Here is a 22,849-nt window from a genome sequence, read left to right as displayed (position 1 = left end):
TAAGCTTGTATGTGAAGGTGTGTGTGTTCTTGTGTGTGTGCGCTCCTCAGCCGAGCTTCTTTCAGCCAGCTGCTTCATGCCTCATTGGGGTCTGTATTGATTGGTCCAGTTTCTCTTTGTTTTCAGACCTCTGTTTTGGTCGTCTGATGCAGCTCTAAGGAACCCGCTGGCCTTTGCTAAAAAATGCCCTAACAGCCACAGAAGCCTTTGGTAAAATTGCATTAAATGGCTCGAAAGACTGGTCAGAAAGCTCTGAATGGTGAGAGAGCCCTTTGGTAAAATGTCTTTAGAAGGTCAGAGAGGCTGCAATGAAATAGCCTCAATAGCTCCAATAGTTCACCGGTACATGCACAAGCACATGCACTTGCCTGTGCACTTTAACGCACACTCTTTTTTCCCTTTTTCATCTTCTCCGGCAAACACACTCACACACCCTCGAACCAACACAGAAGCACGCAGGGATTGAGCTCTATGTGATCGGCAGTTCCGAGTCGCCGTCCGTCTGCAGTGTTGGTAGATGGTGGTGGCCGGAGGGGAATCTAACATGGCGCCGATCCCCTTCTCATTTAACACTATTCTGTCTGTTGTAACATGACTCAGCTTTCAGAAAGGGGCCATATCAGTAACACAGTGAGTGGGAGACAGTCAAGAGAGAGAGAGACAGCGAGGGGGGACTGTGACAGAAAGAGAAAGAGAGAGGAGGCGTCATTAGAAATGAAAGAAACAACAGAAAAATGTGTGAAGCAGAAAGCCGCGATCTGTTGGACTTGGTGCACTGTCGCTGCCGTGACTAGGTCGATGACAGTGACAGCGAGTTTTACTGGTAAATAAACACAGGGATGTACAGCACATCTCATCATTCAGGACATGAGAAGTGTGTCACCACCTCCGCTCTGCCTTTATCCTGTCATTTCAGACCTTTGATCCACACAGGACTTTCCATCCCAGATTACTAAGGTCACACCGATGACGAGTCCATAGGTTTATTCCAGTGAAGACATTTCTTCACTTCTGCTTGCCCACACACACACACACTCTTGAACCCTAGCAAATGTCAGCAGTCACACATACACGCTCATGCACGTAAACGTACACACTTAAACAGTCATGACAGAAGCATTAGTAGCTTTCAAGGGCTTGGTGGAGGGGAGTAAGAAAAACACTTTAGTACCTCTTGTCTGTCAGAGTGGAGCAAAGGCGAAAAGGCGGGAGGGCAGGGGGACCCTCAGGCTCTCAGTCTCTACTCAAACGTTGACTTAGACACCGATTTGTTTTATTGGCTCTGAAGTCCCTCTCCTTCACTCTCCTTCACACTTGTTTTCCCCATTTGTCTCCCCTTTCTCCCTTTCTCCCTTAACCCCGCCTCTCCAGCTCTCCCCCGTCTTTTTTTATCTCGCTCTGCCCTTCTTTCCCTCTCTGCCTTTCTATCTCCCGTCCCTCAGAAGTTGTGGCTTAGCTAGAGGCTGACACATCCATGCAGAAGTTGGATGAGCAATCGCTTTTACTGTACATGCTAAACTACACACTAACTCGAATGACTGATGCTCTTGAAAGCGTTCGCTGCTGGGCTAAGCCAGCTGTAGTCTTTGGTTGTCAGACAGAATACCGTCCGCAGTTAGCTATGTGTATGAGCGAAAACGAACTTGGCAATCAGGCCCGGGTGTGTTTCCGCTTGTGCAGGAGTATTGATAAATCATTTTTAACTGACTGCAGTGCTACCTTAGCTGTAATGGTTATCGATAAGACAGTATATTCACAGTCAATCTAGCACAGTGTCCAGCAGTCCAGCTCCGGACCGTTACAAACACCACATAACTGCAAGTAGCGCAACAAGCATTAAAAAGGAACATTCACACACACACACACACACACACACACACACACACGTTTCCCCTCTCTATCTCCTACGCTTTCTCCCACCATAAATGTGAAATCTTGTCATCACTGGAGCCCACAATCATTACTCTCTACTCTGCAGACATACACACACACACACACATGCCTGACAACAATAGTCACAACTGCCGCACACACTGCATGCTAACGTTATCTCCACGCCTACCAGCTCGAATAGCCTGCTTTTAAAACCTGGTGGTCTGCAATGACTGGTTTAAAGAGAGAATTGCGTGGGTTCAGGGTTTCCATGACAATCACAATAAAAGTTTGCCATCCATACAGCTCTCCATTCCAGCTGTTAATGCACAACAGCTGAATGGGAGCAGTTATCTCAGCAGCCTTGCTAACTTCATCCACAGATTTCCGGATTTAATTCTTCTGCCGTCTTACTTGTCTCCTTGGTTGTTTGGAGTTGCAAGGTGTAGAATTTAGTGACATACAGTGGTGAAGTCGCATGTTTCCCCTGAACACCCCTCACCTCACCCTCCCCTTCCAAACATGTAAGAGAACCTGTGGTAACCTTCAGTTTTCATAAAAAGTCAAAGGCTGTTTATTTTGTCCAGTTTGAGCTACTACAAGAAACATGGCGGCCTCCATAGAGAGGACCCCCCCGATGCAGATATAAAGTATTTCAATATAAAAGCCCCACTCTAGGGTAAATAAAACAACAATTTGTTTCATTTAAATGAAACACATCACTAGGATTATTTTATATTAACTTTCAGTCAATAGATCCCTTTCACCTAAATCCTACACACTGGACCTTTAAGCAAACCTGCAAAAGGCCACATCAAGCGGTTCTTTCTCCCACTACTGAACTCTCTGACTCACTCACCCAACGCTGCTCTCTTGAGCCTGACACATTCTCCACGCACACTCTCTGTGGGGTGCTGGACAGTGAGGTTACAGTACCGAAGCCCTCTCACAGCAGGGCCGTCCTATTACCTCTGACAGTCATCACACAGTTGCACTGATCAATGCTTCATGTGTGCGAAGGCCTGTTAGCTTGTTGCACTGCAGCTCGCCGTCGACACTGTTCCGCTGCTGCCCCTCGTGCTATAATGACTGCACTCACTACGAGTCCATCTCCAGCATGTGATGGTTGTGTTCATTTTGTGTGGGCGCGTGAGAGGGACAGACGGACACTGGCAGAGAGATGGATTGACAGACAGAGGTATAAGAGATTGAGAGTGAAGGTTCATGCTGAGCACATGCTGCTTGCATAAGTGACTGCATGCTGCGTCTAAGTGTGTGTCTGTGCCAGTGTGTATGTATTTTCTGTGTCCGCACATACAATCAAAAATGTATTGAATCCTATAGGCAGTAGAGGTAAGAAGTGAGGGAAGCAGTATTTTTACTACTGTAAATTCTCAAAAGTTTTGACACCTGAAAGTTCGGACCATGGTACAAACCAAGGTTAATGTTTAGCAAATTGTACATGCACATCCTGTTCTCATCACCTACATTGGTTGTCATCATTATGTTATTATTACCAGCAAAGTTATTACCAACAAAATGAATAACAGCACGAAATACTACCTCCTCTTCTTTTCCTTCATTTATTATTTAATGCTGTCTCAACCTCCTGCAATTGGTCACTTAATTTGGGTCCATTAGTCTGGACTGTGGGCTGAGGATCTCTTCATACTTGTTAAATTGTTTCAGACTAAACGGAAAAGATACTTTACAGCATAGATATAAAGGACAAATAACACACTGTAACAGTTTAATTTCACTTGGGACAATCGTAGGTTATTCTCCTTTACTTTCCCTCTCTGTTTTTAATCAATTAATCAATAAATCTGACCAAGAAAGATTACATGAAAAGATTTAAAGACAGAAACACTGCAGTTTTCAGGATAATTCAATGAAGTCCTGCTATAATTGTGTCACCACCATCAGTTTTAATTATTTCACTTCTGATTCTAAGAACCAGGCTGTATTTCCATCACTTTGGTGGAGCAGATGGCCGTAAATACTATAACACCCACGAGCCTCGACTGCCATTGCTATGGGGAAAAAGAAGCCTGTCGGTGGCAAGAATAAGAGCTGCAGCAAGAACACATTTTCATTGCAATTGGGAGCAAAATACTCCGCTGTGGTTCAACTGATCTAACTTTAACCTTGAATGTGTAAATTCATTTAAATATTCTGACATTTTGGAGAAGAAGAATACGTGGTTTCTTGGCAGGGGTTAGATTAATGGCACCCTAACCCTGATTGTGTCACTTTAAAGGCACGCATAGATTTTGGTACCTTTTGACAGAGCTAAAGCTAAGCTAAACAACCGTGGGAGTTAGCTTTATGTGTACCATACAGACAGTGGTATTATCTGCATAATCAGTTATTAAGCATACTTTCCAAAAATGTGAAACTATTCATTTTTACTGCTGAATTCACTACTTACCTTTTTTTGCTGCTTAAGTGTTTGCCTCACCTCACCATAAGCTTTGCACACAGCTGAATCTTAAATCTAATGTGACCGAATTTTCATTACCAGAATGAAGTCAAGAGCAAAGCTGGATTGCCTGCAGGGCAAATTGTGCAAATGCCCCAGATGTCAGATACCCTAAAGGGCTACAAAGCTCATTGTTGTCTCTTTCGTGAGATATACGACTAGGTGGATCTTTAGCAATTACTCATATGTTTGACAGCTTGTACCATTAAAGCAGAATTAAATTTAGAGCAGAATTGAAACCTAAAAAGATAAATAATTCGTTCTGCGTATTTAAGCCAGACCGAATAAATTTCTGTTGGACGATATTGATTATAGGGAGTAACACATTTCTGATGCCGATTATGAAGAAGAAATTAAATTGATGCTTAATATTTTTTATTTTAAAGTTTAACTTTAAAATAAATACAAATAAAGAAGAAAACTCAAATAGAACCAAATGCAAAAAAAACTTTAATTAAGAAAATAAATAAATGCACCACTTTTCTGCATTTTTTTATTGGTATAATAAAAATGTTCATAGTGGCGGATAACGGCAATATAAATGCCGATATCGATATTTCTAAATGAGTATTTACCATATTGTTTAAGCTGTCTCATAAACATTTTTACTTATAGGTTTCATTTTGATCCACAAATTGAATGGGCACATCTAGAAAAAAGAAAGTAAATGGACCTTTAGTTGTCATCGTTTTGTCAAACTATGTTTCTAAGGTCAAGAATAGACCTTCAACATTTGCACATCTTTTGTACTGATTCAAGCAGGAGAGTGTCATGCCTACCAAAGCCTGGTTATAGCTTTCCCTTGCACTAAATAATTGAGACGGCATATAATCCTAAATTTCAATTCAGCTGCATCTTCAAATATAAACATTTTTAAAGCCCTAGTCTTATCCTTGCCTGTGGATCCACAATTAGTTTTTAAATACGCAGAATTAACACGTTCAAGTGAAAAACAACAAACCTGTCCTCAGCAGGCTTAAGATGACTGTGAGTACATCAGGTCCTCAGAAACTCGCACTCTCCTCCACCATCCTGTCGTCATCAAGGTGAGAACAGATAAGGATCTGTTCTCGCTTCCACGTGTGTTATAGTGTGCGTGTGTGTGTGTGTGTGTGTGTGTGTGTGTGTGTGTGTGTGTGTGTGTGAGTGTGTGTGCGTCTGGTGTGTGTGTGTACTCTTTGACTCTAGATGCTAAGTATTCGAGCAAAAAGGTCAACAGCCATAAAGCTAGAGAGTGCGCGAGATGCAGGCTGATGAGCAGCAGCAGAAGGAGTAAAGTCTGAGGGGCTATCGAGGAGGGCTGGAATGGTTAAGAGGAGAAGATAGGAGAGCCCTGTGGAGGACTGTCGCTGCCGAGTCATTACTGGAGTGGGTGACACTTGGCTAACGCAGGTGGGGGGGAAGGAGAGAAGGAAAGCAATTCAGATGTGAGGAAGTGAGGAGAGAATGGAGCATGAGAGATTGAATGGTGAAAGTTCGGAATGTTTCAGTTTGGGAATAACTTGTTATCCTTCACTGAGCACTCTTACAGTCTAATTTATGAAACTATGATAGGTTGTTCCACTCTACGGCATAATATAATGCAGTAGAAACAGTGATGATGCATACAGACCTACATTTGTGGCTGCATCTCTATATTTTATGTCTACTTCTAATGGGAGAGAATTGATAACGGGCCGTATTTCAAAGGAAATCTCTCCTGTATTGTTTCTCAATCCGTCTTTGTTAAATAAAATGCGATTCCGACTGTCGTCAGTTTGTTTCTCTGCCAATTCCTCTCTACTCGGTTGTTTCTTTTTTCTCCAACCTGTCTGCTAAAGATGCAGTACATACCGCTCCAATCACCAGAGGGGATTTTGTTGGAAACTTTAACCCATGAAATTGAATGTACAAGGAAGACATCAGAATCAGTCATTACAGCTAATGTCACAGCAATGCATTAATTATAAAGTCCGCCCACACTATATCTTTTTTAAATTAAATATAAGAAAAGTACTGTGAGGGAAAGACAAAATGTAAATAAGTGACTTGTACCCACCCTGATTTGAAGAATCTGTACGTGTCCATGTCTTGTCTCGTCACAGGCTGACAGTTCAATTAGTATGAATTAAATGATGCATGGTGTCTCCCCCATGGCCCCAGTAATCGTCAGTGTTCTGCTTTGAAGGGCTCATATTGTGCATGAGTAGATAAAGCAACAGTGGCTCGGGCTAGTCACGAGTTGAAATGTATGATTCTCTGATCCCCATAGATGCTGGAGTGGAGCATGGGACCAAATTGGCTTCAGCTCTCACAGCTCATCATGGATTTGCTGTATTTTTTTCGAAAAATAGTTTTTTTTCCCGTTCTGTTGCAAAGTGACTGCAAATGGCTTTGAACTATCTGGAGTTTTAATTAGGTATTTCTCATCAGCTAGGGATCGAGTGTGGGAGAGCGTATAGGTGTGTGGGTGTTCATCCATGCGTGCACACAACAAAACAGCAGGCACATTAACGCACTTGTGCGAATGTGCTGTACCTGTGCGATTGTGCTGGTCATGCTGTATAATTGTGGATTTTTTTTTTTTTTAAAGCAGCCATTTTGTGCAAGCGCGTGTCAAGTGCTTTTTCTGGGTGTCGGCAATCAGGCGTCAGAAGACAGACAGCGGAGATGTTTGAAGTCGTTAGAAGTTCCTTACCTTGATCTGCATGCAGCAGCCATCCTCTGACTGCCACCAGCGCAGAGCAACTTTGTGATTTGAGTCTTTGCTTTTGTTTGATGTGCGGTATGTGTCAGAGGAGGAAAAACAACCTGCAACGATTTACTTCATTTGCTTTGTTCTTCTTATCAGCAAAGAGACATTACCTTTTTTTTTTTTTTTTTAGATTAGTGAAAATTTAAGCAGTGTTGGAGTTCAATCAAACATGAATGGAGCCTGATGACTGGTCAGAGGAAGGTGAATGTTTTAATGAACGTTTCATTGACGGCCTTGCAAGACACTAATTAATTTCCTTAATGGGCAGGTGTTTGTTGTTTTTATTTAACAGCATGTTGGATTGTTGTCCTAGTAAACAGTTTTATGAGTGGGAGGGGGAATCCGGTATCCTCCCAAATCCTTTGTTGTTTAAAAGGCCCATATGGATTGTGAATCGGCAGCAGCTTTCAAAGCATCATTAGTCATGCATAAAAGACTGCGTTAGCTCTTTAATACCAGCCCTGGGCTCAGGCTCTGAAGATATGCCTTAATTGCCCACCTCTGCCGTGTTCGGTGTTCACATGTGCATGTGTATGTGCATGTGTGTGTGTGTGTGTTTACAAACATGACAGCAAGTTTATGTGTGTGTGTGTTGTTAGTGTACTTGCTAATTGACCATTGTGTTGCCAGGCACTAATAGGCACATAAACTGAGTCAGACCTTTAAGATGGGCATTAAAGAAGATTCAGACACACCTCCATGCATGTTCTGAATAATGATCCTGTCTCTCTGCTGTTCTTCTCCCTTTTGCTGTCACTGTGTGTGTGTGTGTGTGTGTGTGTGTGTGTGTGTGTGTGTGTGTGTGTGTGTGTGTGTGTGTATGTGTGCAGCGGTCCACCTGTTAGGTCTGACCTGGCATCTGCGGCACGGCGAGAGCCAGCTGTACGAGAATGGCCTGAGCTCGGCGGACCATCAACAGGAGGACCGCGGTAAAACCAGACCCACCAGCTCCATACAGCTGCTGGACACATTCAACCCGGAAAACACACACACTGGGGACAGAGGTGAGCTGACACACACACACACACACACTCACAGTATTGCACTCAAAGTAATTTTTAATTTAGTAAAGATTAAAGGTATGGAGTTAATAGTGGATTAAAGCGTTTCCTTTCATGTTAACAGTGCTTGGCTGCTTTTATTTTGTGTGCTGTTAAATCAGGACTTTTATTATTATATCAAAATACTTTAGCCAAGCTTATTTTGGTAAGTCAGGTTATTTTCAGGAAATTGAATTTCGAAATAGCTCTAAACTTAGTCTTGCCTAAGTTACTATGGAAACGTATCCCTCCAGAATAGCCTGTATCTAGTTTGCAGGTTGTGTCCATTTGTAGTACACATGAGATATTTATCAATTTTTGACATGGGCTGCACTGATTTTACACATCAAAGTGTGTTTACCAGTTTTGGGGAGTAATACTACACATGTGAGAAAGTCCTCTGGAGCCATATTAATGCCTTGGAGCCAAATAAAAGAGAGGATCACAAAATCTGATAAATTGCGGCAAATGATGTCTTGGGGCAGTGCCGGCTGGGGCCGAAGACTAGGGGTTTGAAAAATGTAACGAATCTGGGGAGTAGAGCTAGAAAGATGTGAGATTTCCAGTCCTCTGTATCCCGCTCCCCATCGCTGCTGGAGGATACATTGACTGTACAAGCAAAACACACATGAGCCAAACTGTTGCTGGTTGAGTTGCATTCTGGGTAATGTAGGTGGCAGGTTATGACAAGGAAGTGTGTGTATTAAAAAAAGACAGTAGCTGTGTCTCAATTCAGGGCCTGTCGGAGGAAACAGTCTGCGCTATCGACAAAGTAGTGCAACGTAGACCAGACTGTCTCATTCTGATTTGGTTTGACGAGGATTTCCATGATCGGTGTTCCCAGTTTATCCCGCCGTTACTGTCGCCTAGCAACATAAACATTTAAATGCATCTTTTTTTAAATTTTTTTTATGTTTTTCGTTAGCTGTTCGGTTGAGTTGAAGTGTGATAGGGTGATAACGTGTAGGATTGGGCATCATGTACCTTGCCAGCGCCTTTTCTCTTTGAAAAGTTGTTTGTCATTGAAGTGCAAAGAATCCTGGCATTGTTTGGAGTCTCTGAAATGGGGCCGTCTTATTATGCCACTGTGGTACGATCAGTCTTCAAATGCAGCCTCCAAAGAATGCAGCCCCTTGTTTTGTACTAACCCTAACACTTTGACCCCTTGCAGACTAAAAAGTCTTATTTTATGTATCTAAAAAATAAATTAAAGAAAGAGCCATCCAGCAGCATATACAAATACAAAAGCATATTTACACGTCTTACGCAGTTTTTTTCAATTTATTAGTGCTCTTATGTCAGTTTGCGCAAACACATGGAAATCCTCTGACAATATTACTAATTGTCTTAAATGTCCTTATTATATTTTTTGACTTATTATTTGACGTGGCTTTTAATGTTATTACAGGTTTATATTGTTAATCTTAAAGTCAATTTTATTAATTAATTGTAAGACTGTTATCATTGAGAACTGACTCGAACAGTGTTTGATATCAAAGGTGTGTGTTCCAAGGTGAAGCAATAAACCAGTATTTGATAAACCAATATTTAGTCTGCTCATATTAGCTATGAATACGCTTAGATAGACTTAATGAAACTCCCCTGGTGCAAGTGTAGATACATATTTGTTACATATTATTCCTATACTATACCTACTTTCACCTCACTGTTAACATACTTAGAGGCCCCGCCCGGCCCCCCTTAGCAGTGCCACTGCACTGAGGTACATCATTCAACAGGTCAACGAGTTACTCTGCTCCTCTGATGCGTTATAATCACTCACACTAAGAACTGATCTTGTACTGTACGTGTCCTAATAACTTGTGATCGGTGGCAGTGATTATTGTTAAAGTGTAAAGTTAGCGCGGGTCAGCAGGGCCGTGAGGAGGACAACGACTCTGACAACCAAACCTTTAATGTGCGTCTGACCTGATCAGCTGTGGTCATAATTATACAATAAACGCAATGGGGACCAAATTATGTTCAGTCTCTGCATCCATTCAGAGTCGTCCACGTCCGCATCGCGATGCATCTCAGAATCAAGACATTTCTACACCTCTAGTTTGCATACATAACACATCTGGCTCAATACATGTTCCAATAGGCTAGAGTGACATCAGTGCAGGGATCAGCCTTGAACTGATTACTCATTTATTAGAAAGGCAAGGAAATTGGTTAATCATGTTCCCTCTTAGCAAGTACGTGACTAGAATAGTCTTTCTCTACTCAGCTGTCTCTCAACTAGCCAGCAGAATTACTAACACCAATTTAACCCCGTGATATGGGACATTAATTGTGAGTGTTCCAGGTCATGAAGTCAGGCAGGACACAGCAACCTTCACACTTAGCCTGACTGATGGATATTGCATTGGATGCTGTTGAAGCCCATGTTCAGCACTTATATTGGCAATGCACAAACCAAACTGCAACCCGCTGCAATTTAGATAACTTGGGACATCCGTAAAGCAACTGTTCTTGATGAATCCTCACATTCTGCGGATTAACACTCATCAGTAGCTAAATCCTCCGATAGAGCACGCAGGGGTCGCGGAATTTGCTTCCAAGTGTTGCATCACGACAATCTATTGTTTCAACTGCCATCGCGTTACATGCTTAATGAAAGCTGGGAAATCAAAATGGGCAAAGTTAAGCCGTCGATGCAGGGGACTGAGATTAATAAAATTGGCACGGTGGAGGTGGTCCCCGGGCAGAGGAGGGCCAGAGAGATTAGAGATTAGGCTGTAATCCAGTGTGGCAGATTATCACGCTGATCCTGCTGTACCCATCACCTCTCACACCAAGAGACCACACAATCCCCTAGATTACACAGCGAAGGATGGTGAGAGGAGGCTGCAGGGAACAGGAGGGATAAAAGCCCGACACGGCAGGGAGAGAGAAGAGTGAGTGATGGGAGGAGAGGGGAATGACTGATGGATACCAATCTACTTGAAGGACGTTTCAGATCCTCACCATAAATGATACCTCAGGCATCAAAGTCATTGTTGATGTCAGAATGTTCAAGAAATAACTTATTAGCCAATTTCATTAACTTTGTCAACAAAACAAAGAAACCAAGCGGGAAAATGTTCAAATTTTCTACTGAAATAAATGATTTTCATGTTTTATTGCACAGCTATAAACACAAGTAACATCATAACAATGGGGGCATAAAGATAGCAGAGGAGAATGATTGGAGGATAGTTATCAGCTTCTACTTGCTTTGAAATAAACTGATGACACAGTAGGGAGAGATGAAACGAGCTTGCTGGAATGATTGGAAGGTAGTAATCTTCTTGTGTTCTTGTTCATGTATTTTTAGTGTTGTTGTTTTTATGTCAACTCCAGTGCCATAGAGATAGGCTCTCCGTTTGATTTGTTGGCTCGGCGCCGAAATTCGGGCTCCGAAGTGGCAGAATTCTAATCTACCTTGCAAGCAGTTTACAGCGCGACACTAGATACTAATTGACACGTTGTGTCATCCGCGTAAGGCTAGTGTCTTGTCAAGCCGTGTGCGCTGTGTTTTATGTTCGTCGTGCTATCGCTCCTGCAGTTTGGAGAGATCACCAGGAGCCCTTCTTAGTCCTCCACACATAAAAGACTCTCCAATTAGTGCTACATTAATTGCCACTCACCCCATGATTATCAACCTCAGGCTGATGTGCATGCACTTAAATCTTTCTCTTTTCTCTGGACATGCATGCATACGAGCATGTTGACACGCCCACACCCGCCGCACACAAGCATGCATGCACACCCAGAAATTCCTCTGGCACAGATGAAAGTAGAAGTGCCCGGAGATTACAATTTTCTGTCAGTGGATTCCCTGCCTTAATGAAGTACATCAGACTTTGGGAATAATATCTCACTCAACGTGATACGCCGAATATATTAATGATGTGAAATGATAAAAACTGACATACAGTAGAGGGGCACATTTCCTCATTATAATGTGAAGATGATGAAACGGGGAGCTCGTGGAACGCCGTCTGAGCCTATCCGGTGATCATATAAACCACTGTAGGAAAGTAGAATTAGGGCTGAATTGTTTTTACTCTATGTTACTGTGTGCTTGGAAATGGTGTGTAGATGGATGGAATGTGACACAGACAGAGAGAAGGGCTCTTAAAGAGCACATCAATATTCTAGACTGCGTGCAGAGAGAGTGGAGGGGACGGGGGCTGAGCACTGTGCATGTGTGCAGTCAGTGCAGAAGTGTAAGAAAGTGTGCATATTGTATGTATGTGTGTGGGGAAATGAATTGTGTGTGAGTGGGTGTGTGTGTGTATTTGTGAGACTGTGTGGGTGAGAAGAGTTGTTCATGTGCGTTGTGCATGTGTGCAAACGCTGATGGACCGGTCCCTGTTACACTGGTCTCATTGATTTTCTCACGCTGGGATACAATCTCAGCATGTAACACATGCACACACATGCACCCGCACACACACGCACACGCACACGCACACGCGCACACACACACACTCACTCACTCACTCACAGAACCACATGCAGAGTATAGATCATTTAGTGAACCCCTGCCTGAGCGCCTCGACTTGAGAAAGCCCAACAGCAGCAACATGTCTGTCTGTTATTTTGCCTATAACCAAAACATCTAAATATTGCTGAAGAAATTCGACACAATTTCAAGCTGCTATCAGTATTTACAGTGTAGATGACACATTATCAAAGGCAGAGGACTTAGTTCTGCTGCATCTTGACATTTCAGAGTACTAGATTGATGTCTTAGGCTCTGACATCAAAGACAAAAAAGCCAATTTTTATCTGCTTGGTGAACAGATTAGAACTTCCTTTTTGATTATTGAAATAAATCCTCCTGTCACTGTGTGCCTAAACAGATTTTTTGAAAGTGCATACACTTTGACTGAGTAGGCCCATTATATGCTGAGGTTTTACTTCGTTACATTTATTTGACAATTTGTGCCAGATTTCAAAGGCACAAATTGTAATTTTGGGTTTTCAGCATTGGCTTCAAGTATCTTTCTATAACAGTGGTTCCAAAACCTGCGGTGAAAGACACCCCCAAGTGCTTAAGAGATTAATCATGATTTAAAAGAAGTTAAAAGGATAATGTCTGAATACTATTTCTACTATTATTACTACTACTACTACTACTACTACTACTACTTACTGTACAAACTGGCCGTAGCTGAAGGAGCAGTTTCACGAGGCTGCCACTGTTATGTGGGATAGAGACAATAAATTAAACTCCACAACAGCTTTTCCGTTGGCTTTGATTTGCCTTTGGCTTAGGATGAACTGACTTATATTTTAAGTCTGTCACATAAACAATTTCATCAGTATGTGCTAACCGTCGATGGTCTTTGCTATAAAGCATCTATTGCATAATGTTTAAATGATAAAAGAATGGTTAGTGTACATAAACTAGGATTACTGAGCAAAAGGCATATAAATGTGGCTGATGTTCAGTGCTGCAAAACAGAAATTCAGAAAAGACAAAGTGCAGTTGTACAAATTTATACAGATTTCCAGGGTTCATAAACATAAACAGTAGATGTTGCGAGATAAACAAATTCCACACAGACAAACCTCAAACAGAATTAAAACCCAGCAAACCAAATGGAAATATGTGTCTTATTGTGCTGAGTAGAGATTTGAGGACTGTTTGTTTCCTGATTGCCTCACATTGATCTTCTGTGTTCATCTGCCACCGTTACTTTTTTGTCCCTTAAGTCAATGGCAACATTAGGCTTTAGGCCCATAAGATCTTTGTTCCAAGCTGTCAACAAATGTATCAAGACAAAATCTGAATCAGACTAATACAGATGAAAGAAAACCAAAAGCTTTGTGACAGCAAAAACAGATTAGAGATGTGAGTTAATTGTTTCTTACCTAAATTGATGGAAATACAGTTACTGGCTCAGCTTTTTCAACTGAAATGAAAGAACTCTGGATCATCCAGAATTTTCAGGAAGCAGTCATTGGACATGTTCTGGATCTGCCACTGATGACCACACAAAGGTATCAGGTCGCAAATAAGGATTTCTTTAAAATGGTGACGAGCTTCAAAGCCTAGCGAACAATGCTCTGTAGTAATATATATATTCATGACAACATAGGCAAAAATACGAGTTAACAAAAAAACTGTTATGGCTTCCTCATGAAGAGTCTAATACTCAAAGCGGGGCTTTATTTCAGTCTGATTAATTAATTGACAGCAACTCCAGTGTTGCTCAATTCTGATTGGTGCATGAATGTATGTCTGATTACTGCCTACTTCAAACCAGTGAAAAGAGCCCAAGTGGGGAAAAGCATAGTTTGAAATAATCCAGCCTGTTGTTACTCTGGTATTTTCAAGTGATCAAAGAATGGTGTTGAATGAGAAAACACATTTTCAGGGTCTTCAAGTATGTCCCCCACTGCCTTGAGTTATGATAAAATCAGCTGTTTAGGGAATAAAAAACATACAATATGGATTTATGCCTTGATTCAAATTAGCAGCATGGATACCCTACAATTTATTTGTCTTTCTTTCTGAGCCCAATTAGTCCACACTGAGGAGAGGGCAATCAAAAAAAGACACCAATGTTTTATCCATGTGTGAATTTATGCAACACATACTGCACTTGTAACAGTGTAGGTGCACTCAGAGCCCCATGGAGTGAATGAGTTTGTGAACAGTCAGACATGTCTGTCACAGACATAGCCCGAGGCCTGACGAGGGAAGGTGAGGACGGCGGAGTAATGGAAGGCCCTAAGGCCAAGAGCATTATCTTCTCCTGACTCTGACTGACACTCATTAGGTTGCACAGTGGAGAGAGGAGGCTGAAAGCTTATTAAGCCACCTGCTCAAAAGGCCCTTAATTGAATCCAAGTAATTATAGAGACCTTGCCCATTGTGATATTTTTATTCATCCTGCGGCAAACTCAATCTCGCTTGCATTTGGAACACTATTAATGTTGTCTGCAATGTGTGAGAGATTCACACACAGGCCTACGCTTCAGTATCGACTAACTTGTGCACACACACACTCACACACACACACACACACACACACACACACACACACACACACACACACACACACACCAACGCAAGGTCCCCCCAGACATGTCCCATCACCAAGACCCGGGCTTCACTTTTACTCGGTTCCCTGCTTCATTAGAATGTGAAGGATAATAACATTAATTGCAAAGACAGTTTAGTTCCTTTGAAAATAGATTACAGGTGTAATTGTTTTACCTGAATAAGCCGTAGGCAAGAAAAATTAATTAGACCTCGTGTCCTAATGTAGCTCATCTCCTTCTTTGGCCTGGTGCACTCGCAAGCTAGACGCTCGCGAAAGTCAGACACACCACACACACACACAGACAGACAGATGGTCAGGCAAACTCGCACCGACTCTGAGATACACATTTAATAAGAAGGATGAAGGCTGACAGTGTGGAGGAGATGTTTACCAGTCATTAGAAACAGGGAGTTAAGTTAAGAGTGTGACTGTAAAAACCCATCGTGGTCCAGATGTCCTGTCGCAGTGACACCTTTGAAAGGCTAATTTACCAGAGAATATTGCAGTGTGCTGCGGGTTGTAGGTGAACAGTGCCGATGAGGGCATCAGCGGTATTACGTTTGCACCGTGTGGCACCGCCGCTGTAATTGGGCGAGGCAGCATCATTATTATACTGAACACTGTGTTGGATACAAGCAACCTGCCCACAAGGGCCCGTTGCGCCTAATGGCAGACATGAATAAGCGATGCAACACTTTGATCGCCCCCTTTAAAGAAGCTCAACATTTGAAAGAAACCTTAACACATTTCTGCTTACAACTCGCTTCTTCTGCCAACTGATGATGAAAAGCACAAGAGGACATTCATGTGATGCCATTTATTTTAGATTTTTATTAAGTAACCGATAGCAAGTGTGAATTTCAAGCTGCTTTTCCCTTATTACCGCCCCCAGATAGCAAGGTGTGAAGAATTGCTTACCTCTCTGTTCACTTGTTTAAGCTTATATTGCTTTTTACTGCCAAATAGGAATAAACTGAGATTTTTTTTTGTTGTGAAAGATGTTTTACAAAGAGCGGTCTCAGTTTGTTTTGCTGAGATCCACAGGGCTACGGTGCAGTTGGAACACATTGACTGACGGCAGTAGTCTGAGCAGCTTGGGAGGCCTGGAGCAGCCCCAGTCACCATGTGATCCATGTGGTTTCTGCAGGACTCCCAAAATGCTTCAATCCTTCCCTCTTTTCACCGGAGCGCAGATTCTGTGCTGCAGAGACGGAAGGAGAGAGCGGGAGAGATGCAGCTAGGGGTTGTCTTCTTTCATGCATTTGCAGCTGTAACTGGACACCACCTCCTCTTTGGACATGGTCCTCTCCTCGCCTCTCTTCCTCCTCTTTTTCATCCTTTTTTTCCACCACCCCCACCCCCTTGTCTCTCCAAACCCGTCTGCCCAGCCTCACGGGAGACCTAAGCGCCGCTTGCTGTCCCCATGTTGCATCAGAAACAGAGAGGCGCTATACAGTAATTAGCATCAGAAGGAGTTGCCTGCTCATCTGCCAGGGAGCCTGCCGGTTAGCCTGCTCGTCGGCCCGCCTGCACGCCTGTCTAGCCGCCAGTGTGCTGCCAACTGCCATGCCCTATTCATGTCCAATTCATCTAGTGCCGGATAAAAGGCTGCTGTCCTGGGGACATCCATCCCTCTGCTGGCCTTTATATTTTGTGGCCAGGCACAGGAGTGAGGATTAGCAATGAAAGGAATAGACTGCTGAGGTACACTCGGCAGGAGTGTGTGAATGCCTAACTCAGTTCTGCCAAGCTGCCTTATTCTAATTGGTCCAGATTTCAGGAGGCGGATCATTTATCTTTCTCCTTTTTCTCTTTTTATCACAAACCTTTTTGAACTGTCTTTTTGTTTCCAGCCCCTCTCATCTTTCTCTCCCTTTTGTCTTTTCAAACCACTTTTTCTCTCTAACTCTCTTGTCACGGCTCAGTCGAGTTCAATCAATTAACCAATTAATCAATTTATTTTTCAATCGCATCGTCCATACAAGATAAAGGGGATGGAAGATAAAAATAACAATTATGTGTTTTGGCCTTTATTTGCATAATATTTGACATTTTGTAGTAGATCTCAAATTAAAAGAAATGTCAGTATGAAATAATAGTATATCAAACAGTTCTGTTGAGCTTTAACGCCATGTTGAGCCATGTTAATTTTTGCTTAGCTTTTTAACATGACACCATTTGAAGATATGTAATGAATTGTGGTCTTGAATGCCTGTGTGTGTGTGTGTGCTTTTTTTAAGTCTGAACCAGCAGCTATAAAACAGTAGTGTGTTACGTATTTAGAGGATATTATTAAATTAATTCACGCTTATCATCACGATGTTTGCTCAACATACACACAAACTCTCTCTCTAACACACACGCAAAAGTATTTTTTTATAAGAGTACTTTATTACTAAAATAATCGATAGCTGCAGCCCTGGTCATGACCAATTATAGGTCTGAAAGCCCCCAAGTATAAACAGCCATGCCAGCAGCTCTATGGTTTTTTAGTAATGTTTTCCATCATATCCCTCTTAGGTTTGCATGTTTAAACACAGTAAACATTGAGCTTAGCCTGATTGCACCATGTCATGACTGTTTGCAGCATTTTGTTTAAAACAACAAATTCATCTTTCTTGTGGTGCTTTGGGTAAGGTCAGCAGGATCTATTATCTGCGCACCCCGAAAGTCTGTGTGGCAATCCATCAAATAGTTTAAGGGTGGATTGTGTTGGAGAGACCAACAGAACAACAGACCAATGTTGCCATTGAGAGAACCAGCATGGCTAAAAACAGTGACAGAGGAAACAGGAGCTCTCACAGGCCTGCACCCTGCGCCTCCCTAACCCTGTGACACTACATGTGATATATGTCAGCTAGCCTGTAGGTGTGCATGCTGTCGCCATAATGGAGTGGTAAAGCTGTTGGCATTATGGATTGAGAGTGAGCGGCCACGTCCATGAATCTGCCCCTAACTGTTCTTCTGCCTTTGTGGCCGTAACGATCGGCTGGCTCCCCTCTGTCACCGTATTTCCTCCATCTTAGTTTAGAGGCAGAGATATATTTCTCCATAAAAGCCGACACAAAGAGGGCTCGGACGCTTCGCCGGCTCCCCTACACAAAACACTCAGGCCTGGTGGTTGATAAAGGCTTATGGAGAGCAGAGGAGAGGATGGCCAGGGACCGCTGGAAAGACCTATTCTCTGCACACACAAAGACAAGCTCTCAGTCAAGACACTATCTGTGTGCTGTAACACTGTTTGTGAATGCCTGCGTGCACGTGTGTGTGTGTGTGTGTGTGTGTGTGTGTGTGTGTGTGTGTGTGTGTGTGTGTGTGTGTGTGTGTGTGTGTGTGTGTACCCCTGCCCTCCACACTCTCTGTCATCAACCTCTGTGTCTCTCCTTTCACACGCATGCTAACACATAGACACACATTCTTTTTTTTACTTTCTTTCTTGTTAGAAAATGCTAATATAGCACATCACAAAGCCCCAGTGGACAGCTCTCAGACAAAACACTCCCTTTCTAAAGCAGCTCATCTTTATGCAGAGTCTATCCTAAGCATTGCCAAAGCAGGGTCTCTTGAAAAGCAGGATTTTCACCAGCGCTCAGTCACTCCTGATGTCTATTCAGTCTCACTTCATTAGCACGGCCGCTGATCACGCTAATGTTTGAGGACATCAGGTTGGTTATTAATTGCTCCCTCTGATACTGAATAGAACTTGCTGTCGACCTTGATAAATCTGTCGTATTTGACCTAACAATATCCCCTGTCTGGTTTTTTACCTACAGAGAAGTGGGTGCGAGGCCGAGCCATCGACCGAGGCGAGGTCGACGTCGGCACCCAGCAGAGCCAGGCGATCCCGCCGGGTCTCTTCTGGAGGTTTCACATGACTGTGCACCATCCAACCTACATCAAGTTCAACCTCTCGCTCTCACACAACGCGCTGCTGGGGGTCTACGGACGCAGGAACATACCGCCTACACACACGCAGGTAAAGGAGGCTCCTGTTAGAGCATGCTGTTTACCCAGATGGGCTTGTTTGCTTCAGCAACCTCAGAACACATCCAAACGAATGCACCTTTCTTTCTCTCTGCTTTGGCCTTTCATCTACACTAAGGCGGTTTTCAACTATAATGTGCTTCAATCATTATTTCTTCATGGGTTAAAAATACCTTTTTCTTGCCATATTTAAAAAAATGATATAAGGTAGAAAAATAACTGTGAATCAAATTCGCTCAATGTGCTCAATAAAAGTATCTTCCTGCTATCCGTATCCATCGTCTCCCCCAATCTCTGCCCTGTGCTCTGCTTAATTTCCGCTGCATGCTCACTCAGCCTGACAATATGTTACAGTGAGCCACACTTTCACCCAATCTGGAAATTGGAATTGGTTTTTTCCGATTCTCTGTTTCGTCTCCAGTCAAATTGCTTGTAGATTGCTTGTACTACAGAAGTAAAGGTTGTGAATGTGCAGTGCTGCTAAAGTCCAGTGGCTTGGCCAGTGACAGTAATTATTCAGTACAGTTTGAAGGTTTGGTGTTAAGGATTCATGTGCAGTAACAACTAGAGAAATAAGGCAGCACTGGGAGAATGATAAATAAGCATTTCTACCTTGCTTTCTTATTTGACCTCTTCCATATCTGAGGCGGGTCAGGTTGTGTGATTGTGTGGCAGTAAAGCTGACTTCCTGTCACCTCTAACATGTTCTGTGATCACTCATTTTAAAAGATCAGTTAAGCCACAACAGAAACAGTCACACGTAACAATAAACTGCATTAATGCCTGTTTTATCTGACAGGTTTGTGAGACTGAAATAACGATTTGATCGACACCTCAGTGCAGCCGAGCAGGAGTTGTTGTCTGCCTGTTTAACAGAAAGCATTTACGAGCCATGAACAAATCACTGTTTTTATACCTGTTCTGACAACAGCACCAGAAACTATGCAAATGAGAACAATTAAATTTTGAGCTCAGCTGTATTAATAGGATGATGGAAAATCAAGTTTGACTTGCTGAGACGCAGAAGAACGATCAGGCTGTGTGGCTCCTGCTTCTACCAGATGTTGGTTGAGGTGCAAAAAAAATTCAGTTGGCAATTAAAAAGAAGAGAAGACATTTAGTTTTTTTTCCCTATGGACAAATGAAAAGGGTTGATGTACGTTGTTTTCACAAAGAAACTGATTTGGGATTTACTCTGACTCCCAGAAACATCACACACACACACAAGCACTTCGCACAGAGTGTAAGACACAGCGTTGTGTCATGCGAGAAGCTCATATAAAACACACACTGAGTCGTCTTCTTTTTAACATCACTACACCCCTGTACTTGCCTGCTTGAAGAGGTCTAATTAGCTGTTTTTGACACTAGTGTGACACACAGCCCTCAGGGGGAATAAGACTCAGCGAGTGCTTGCTAGTTCAAGGAGGTCTGAGGATGGAGAGGGAGGGAGAGACGAGGGTGGTTGGGAAAGTTAAAGAGGTTGAGAGAAAAGGCGAAAAAGCACAGGAAGGTTGAACCAGATACAATAATAGTCTGATGCGTTTGAAAACCAGGGTGGTAAAGTCTGCCCATGCTATTAGCAGCACATGGAGCTATCAAACCAACTGCCTCAGAGCATGTCTGGTGGTGGACGGAACTGACATGGTTCACAGTTTCCCTTCCATTCTTTGGCTTCATGTTTTGCAAATATCCACATCTAATATTATTCCACCATCTTCTCGTATGCATGCAGTGTTCCGATTTCATTCAATTGGCAGTTTCATAAAGTTTACTCAGCAACAGCCGCACACCACTGCACAGCGTCTAGCTTGCAAATTCTCCATCGCATTCATTTGTGTCTTTCTGCTGACTGATTGTGTGACTGAATTGTGTTCAGTTCGACTTTGTCAAACTGCTGGACGGGAAGGCGCTGCCCAGGTCGTTGACGGATCCCATCTCAACTGCCAAAGCTCCCAAAGGCCTGCTGCTGAGTGGCCTCCAAGAAACGGGCTTCATCGAGTACATGGACCCCGGCACCTGGCACCTCGCTCTGTACAACGATGGGCGCAACCTGGAGCAAGTGTTGCTTCACAGCAGTCCCATAGGTGAGCAGGATTAGTACATATTCCCCGGAAAGTAGTCGCATTTCCTCCCAGCCATTTACACCCTGTCCACACATAAACTGAGGGAAACAAGGACATCACAGATTGGTTTCTGCATGCCCACTGTTGCTTCTCTTAATGAGGATCAGAAGCAAAACCACAACAATGGAGGCTTCATAGCAGTATCTCCATGTCTGGTTGGCACTGCTAGGTTTGATTACAAATTAGCAGCTAAATTTAGCATCAGTACAACACATTAATAGCTTTCGTAGCTGTCTGCTTTGCCCAATATTGCTTGGACCACAGTGTTCTTCTTCGCTGGTATTTGACGGATTACTGATGTAGACTTTAAAGCAATCTATTGGCCCAGCATGTCTGTGAGTTTTTGTTGTCGTCTTTCTGTTCTCATCTGGATGGAGATGCTTTGTACAATGAAAGTGTTGTGGATGGAGATTATTTAAAAATGGAGCGGAAAATATCCATTCAAATAATACCAGCAGTTACAGACAAGGCCTTAAAGCTAATATAAATATCTGACCTTCATTTATAGTTAAACAGATGTATCATGTGTTCATTGCACTGTTTGTATCTCAGAATTCCTTCACTCTCTGGTGATTTCTACCTTTTTGTCTGTTGATATGCTGAAAACATAAAGACGTGAAAAGTGCTGGTCGGGGGAAAGAAAAAGTGATTTGAAACTCATTGACATTTGAGGGGAACTTTTCCTCCTGTAAGAGTAAGCTTGGCATGGCAAGAGAGACAGCCGTTAGAAAGGGGAGGACAGCTCCTGTAGTAATGACAGGGCTTGCTAACTGGAGCTCATTGCTATGACACACACGGATAGCAGTGTAAATTGAAGGATGTGAATAATGCAAGAGTACATGGCTGAATATAGACAAGTGGATAATTACTAGGGCAGTTTCTTCACTCCCACTTTGTCCAGTGGTCCTTAAGAGAATACTCTATTCAAATAATACAAAACAACGTTTGAGAATGTGGCACAATAGCATCCTGTCAGGGTTAGGGGCTTACGTAGCAGACAGGTAATATGGCAATTATGCAGAAAGTGATATAGGATGATCAGGCATAGTGTTATGAGAGCACTCCATGAAAACGATCACTTTTGTGATTTTTTTCCCCCAGTGACCTTTAATGTGCCGTCCATTATATAGGTTTTATGTTATTCAGTAAATGGTTAGGAATAGAGTTTTCTGACTGTTATCATGTAGATTGTCATTGAAAGCCTTAGTTTTAAGCCAATATCAGTAAACCGCTCCCCAGTGCCAAAACATTGTGCTGGGGACATATTTTATCATCTTATTGACAGGGTCCTTTATATGACGACTGACAGTATGCAGCTTAACACAGATTTTTTTTCCAGAGCTGTCAACCATTGGTTGACATGTCTGGTGTCTGTAAAAAGTCTGGAATATACCAGACCTATTTCCAGTCACATATTTGGAGATAAACAGGAAACAGCCGTGTTCACAAAAAGTTGACTTTCCTTTTTTTTCTCATTTCCCTCCCTTAAATAATCAAAACAAATATACACACAACAGATGGCCCCGGAATCGCAGCGTTTAGTCTGTTAAGATTTTTCAAATAAT

General features: G+C 42.6%; 1 protein-coding gene across 1 annotated transcript in view; it reads left to right on the top strand.

Moving 5' to 3' along the window:
• The window catches only part of tenm1 (teneurin transmembrane protein 1), a 164,223-nt gene that overhangs the window by 57,168 nt on the left and 84,206 nt on the right, over positions 1–22,849 (top strand). Inside the window, exons 5-7 of the mRNA XM_053429358.1 lie at positions 7,919–8,092; positions 18,948–19,150; positions 21,038–21,245. Coding sequence (XP_053285333.1) covers positions 7,919–8,092; positions 18,948–19,150; positions 21,038–21,245 — 585 coding nt within the window. The remainder of the gene's footprint in view (positions 1–7,918; positions 8,093–18,947; positions 19,151–21,037; positions 21,246–22,849) is intronic.

Source organism: Pleuronectes platessa, chromosome 8 (assembly GCF_947347685.1).
Source record: "Pleuronectes platessa chromosome 8, fPlePla1.1, whole genome shotgun sequence".
Classification (NCBI taxonomy): Eukaryota; Metazoa; Chordata; class Actinopteri; order Pleuronectiformes; family Pleuronectidae; genus Pleuronectes; species Pleuronectes platessa.
Note: the sequence above shows the minus strand (reverse complement) of the source record. Positions and strands in the feature narration are given on the sequence as shown.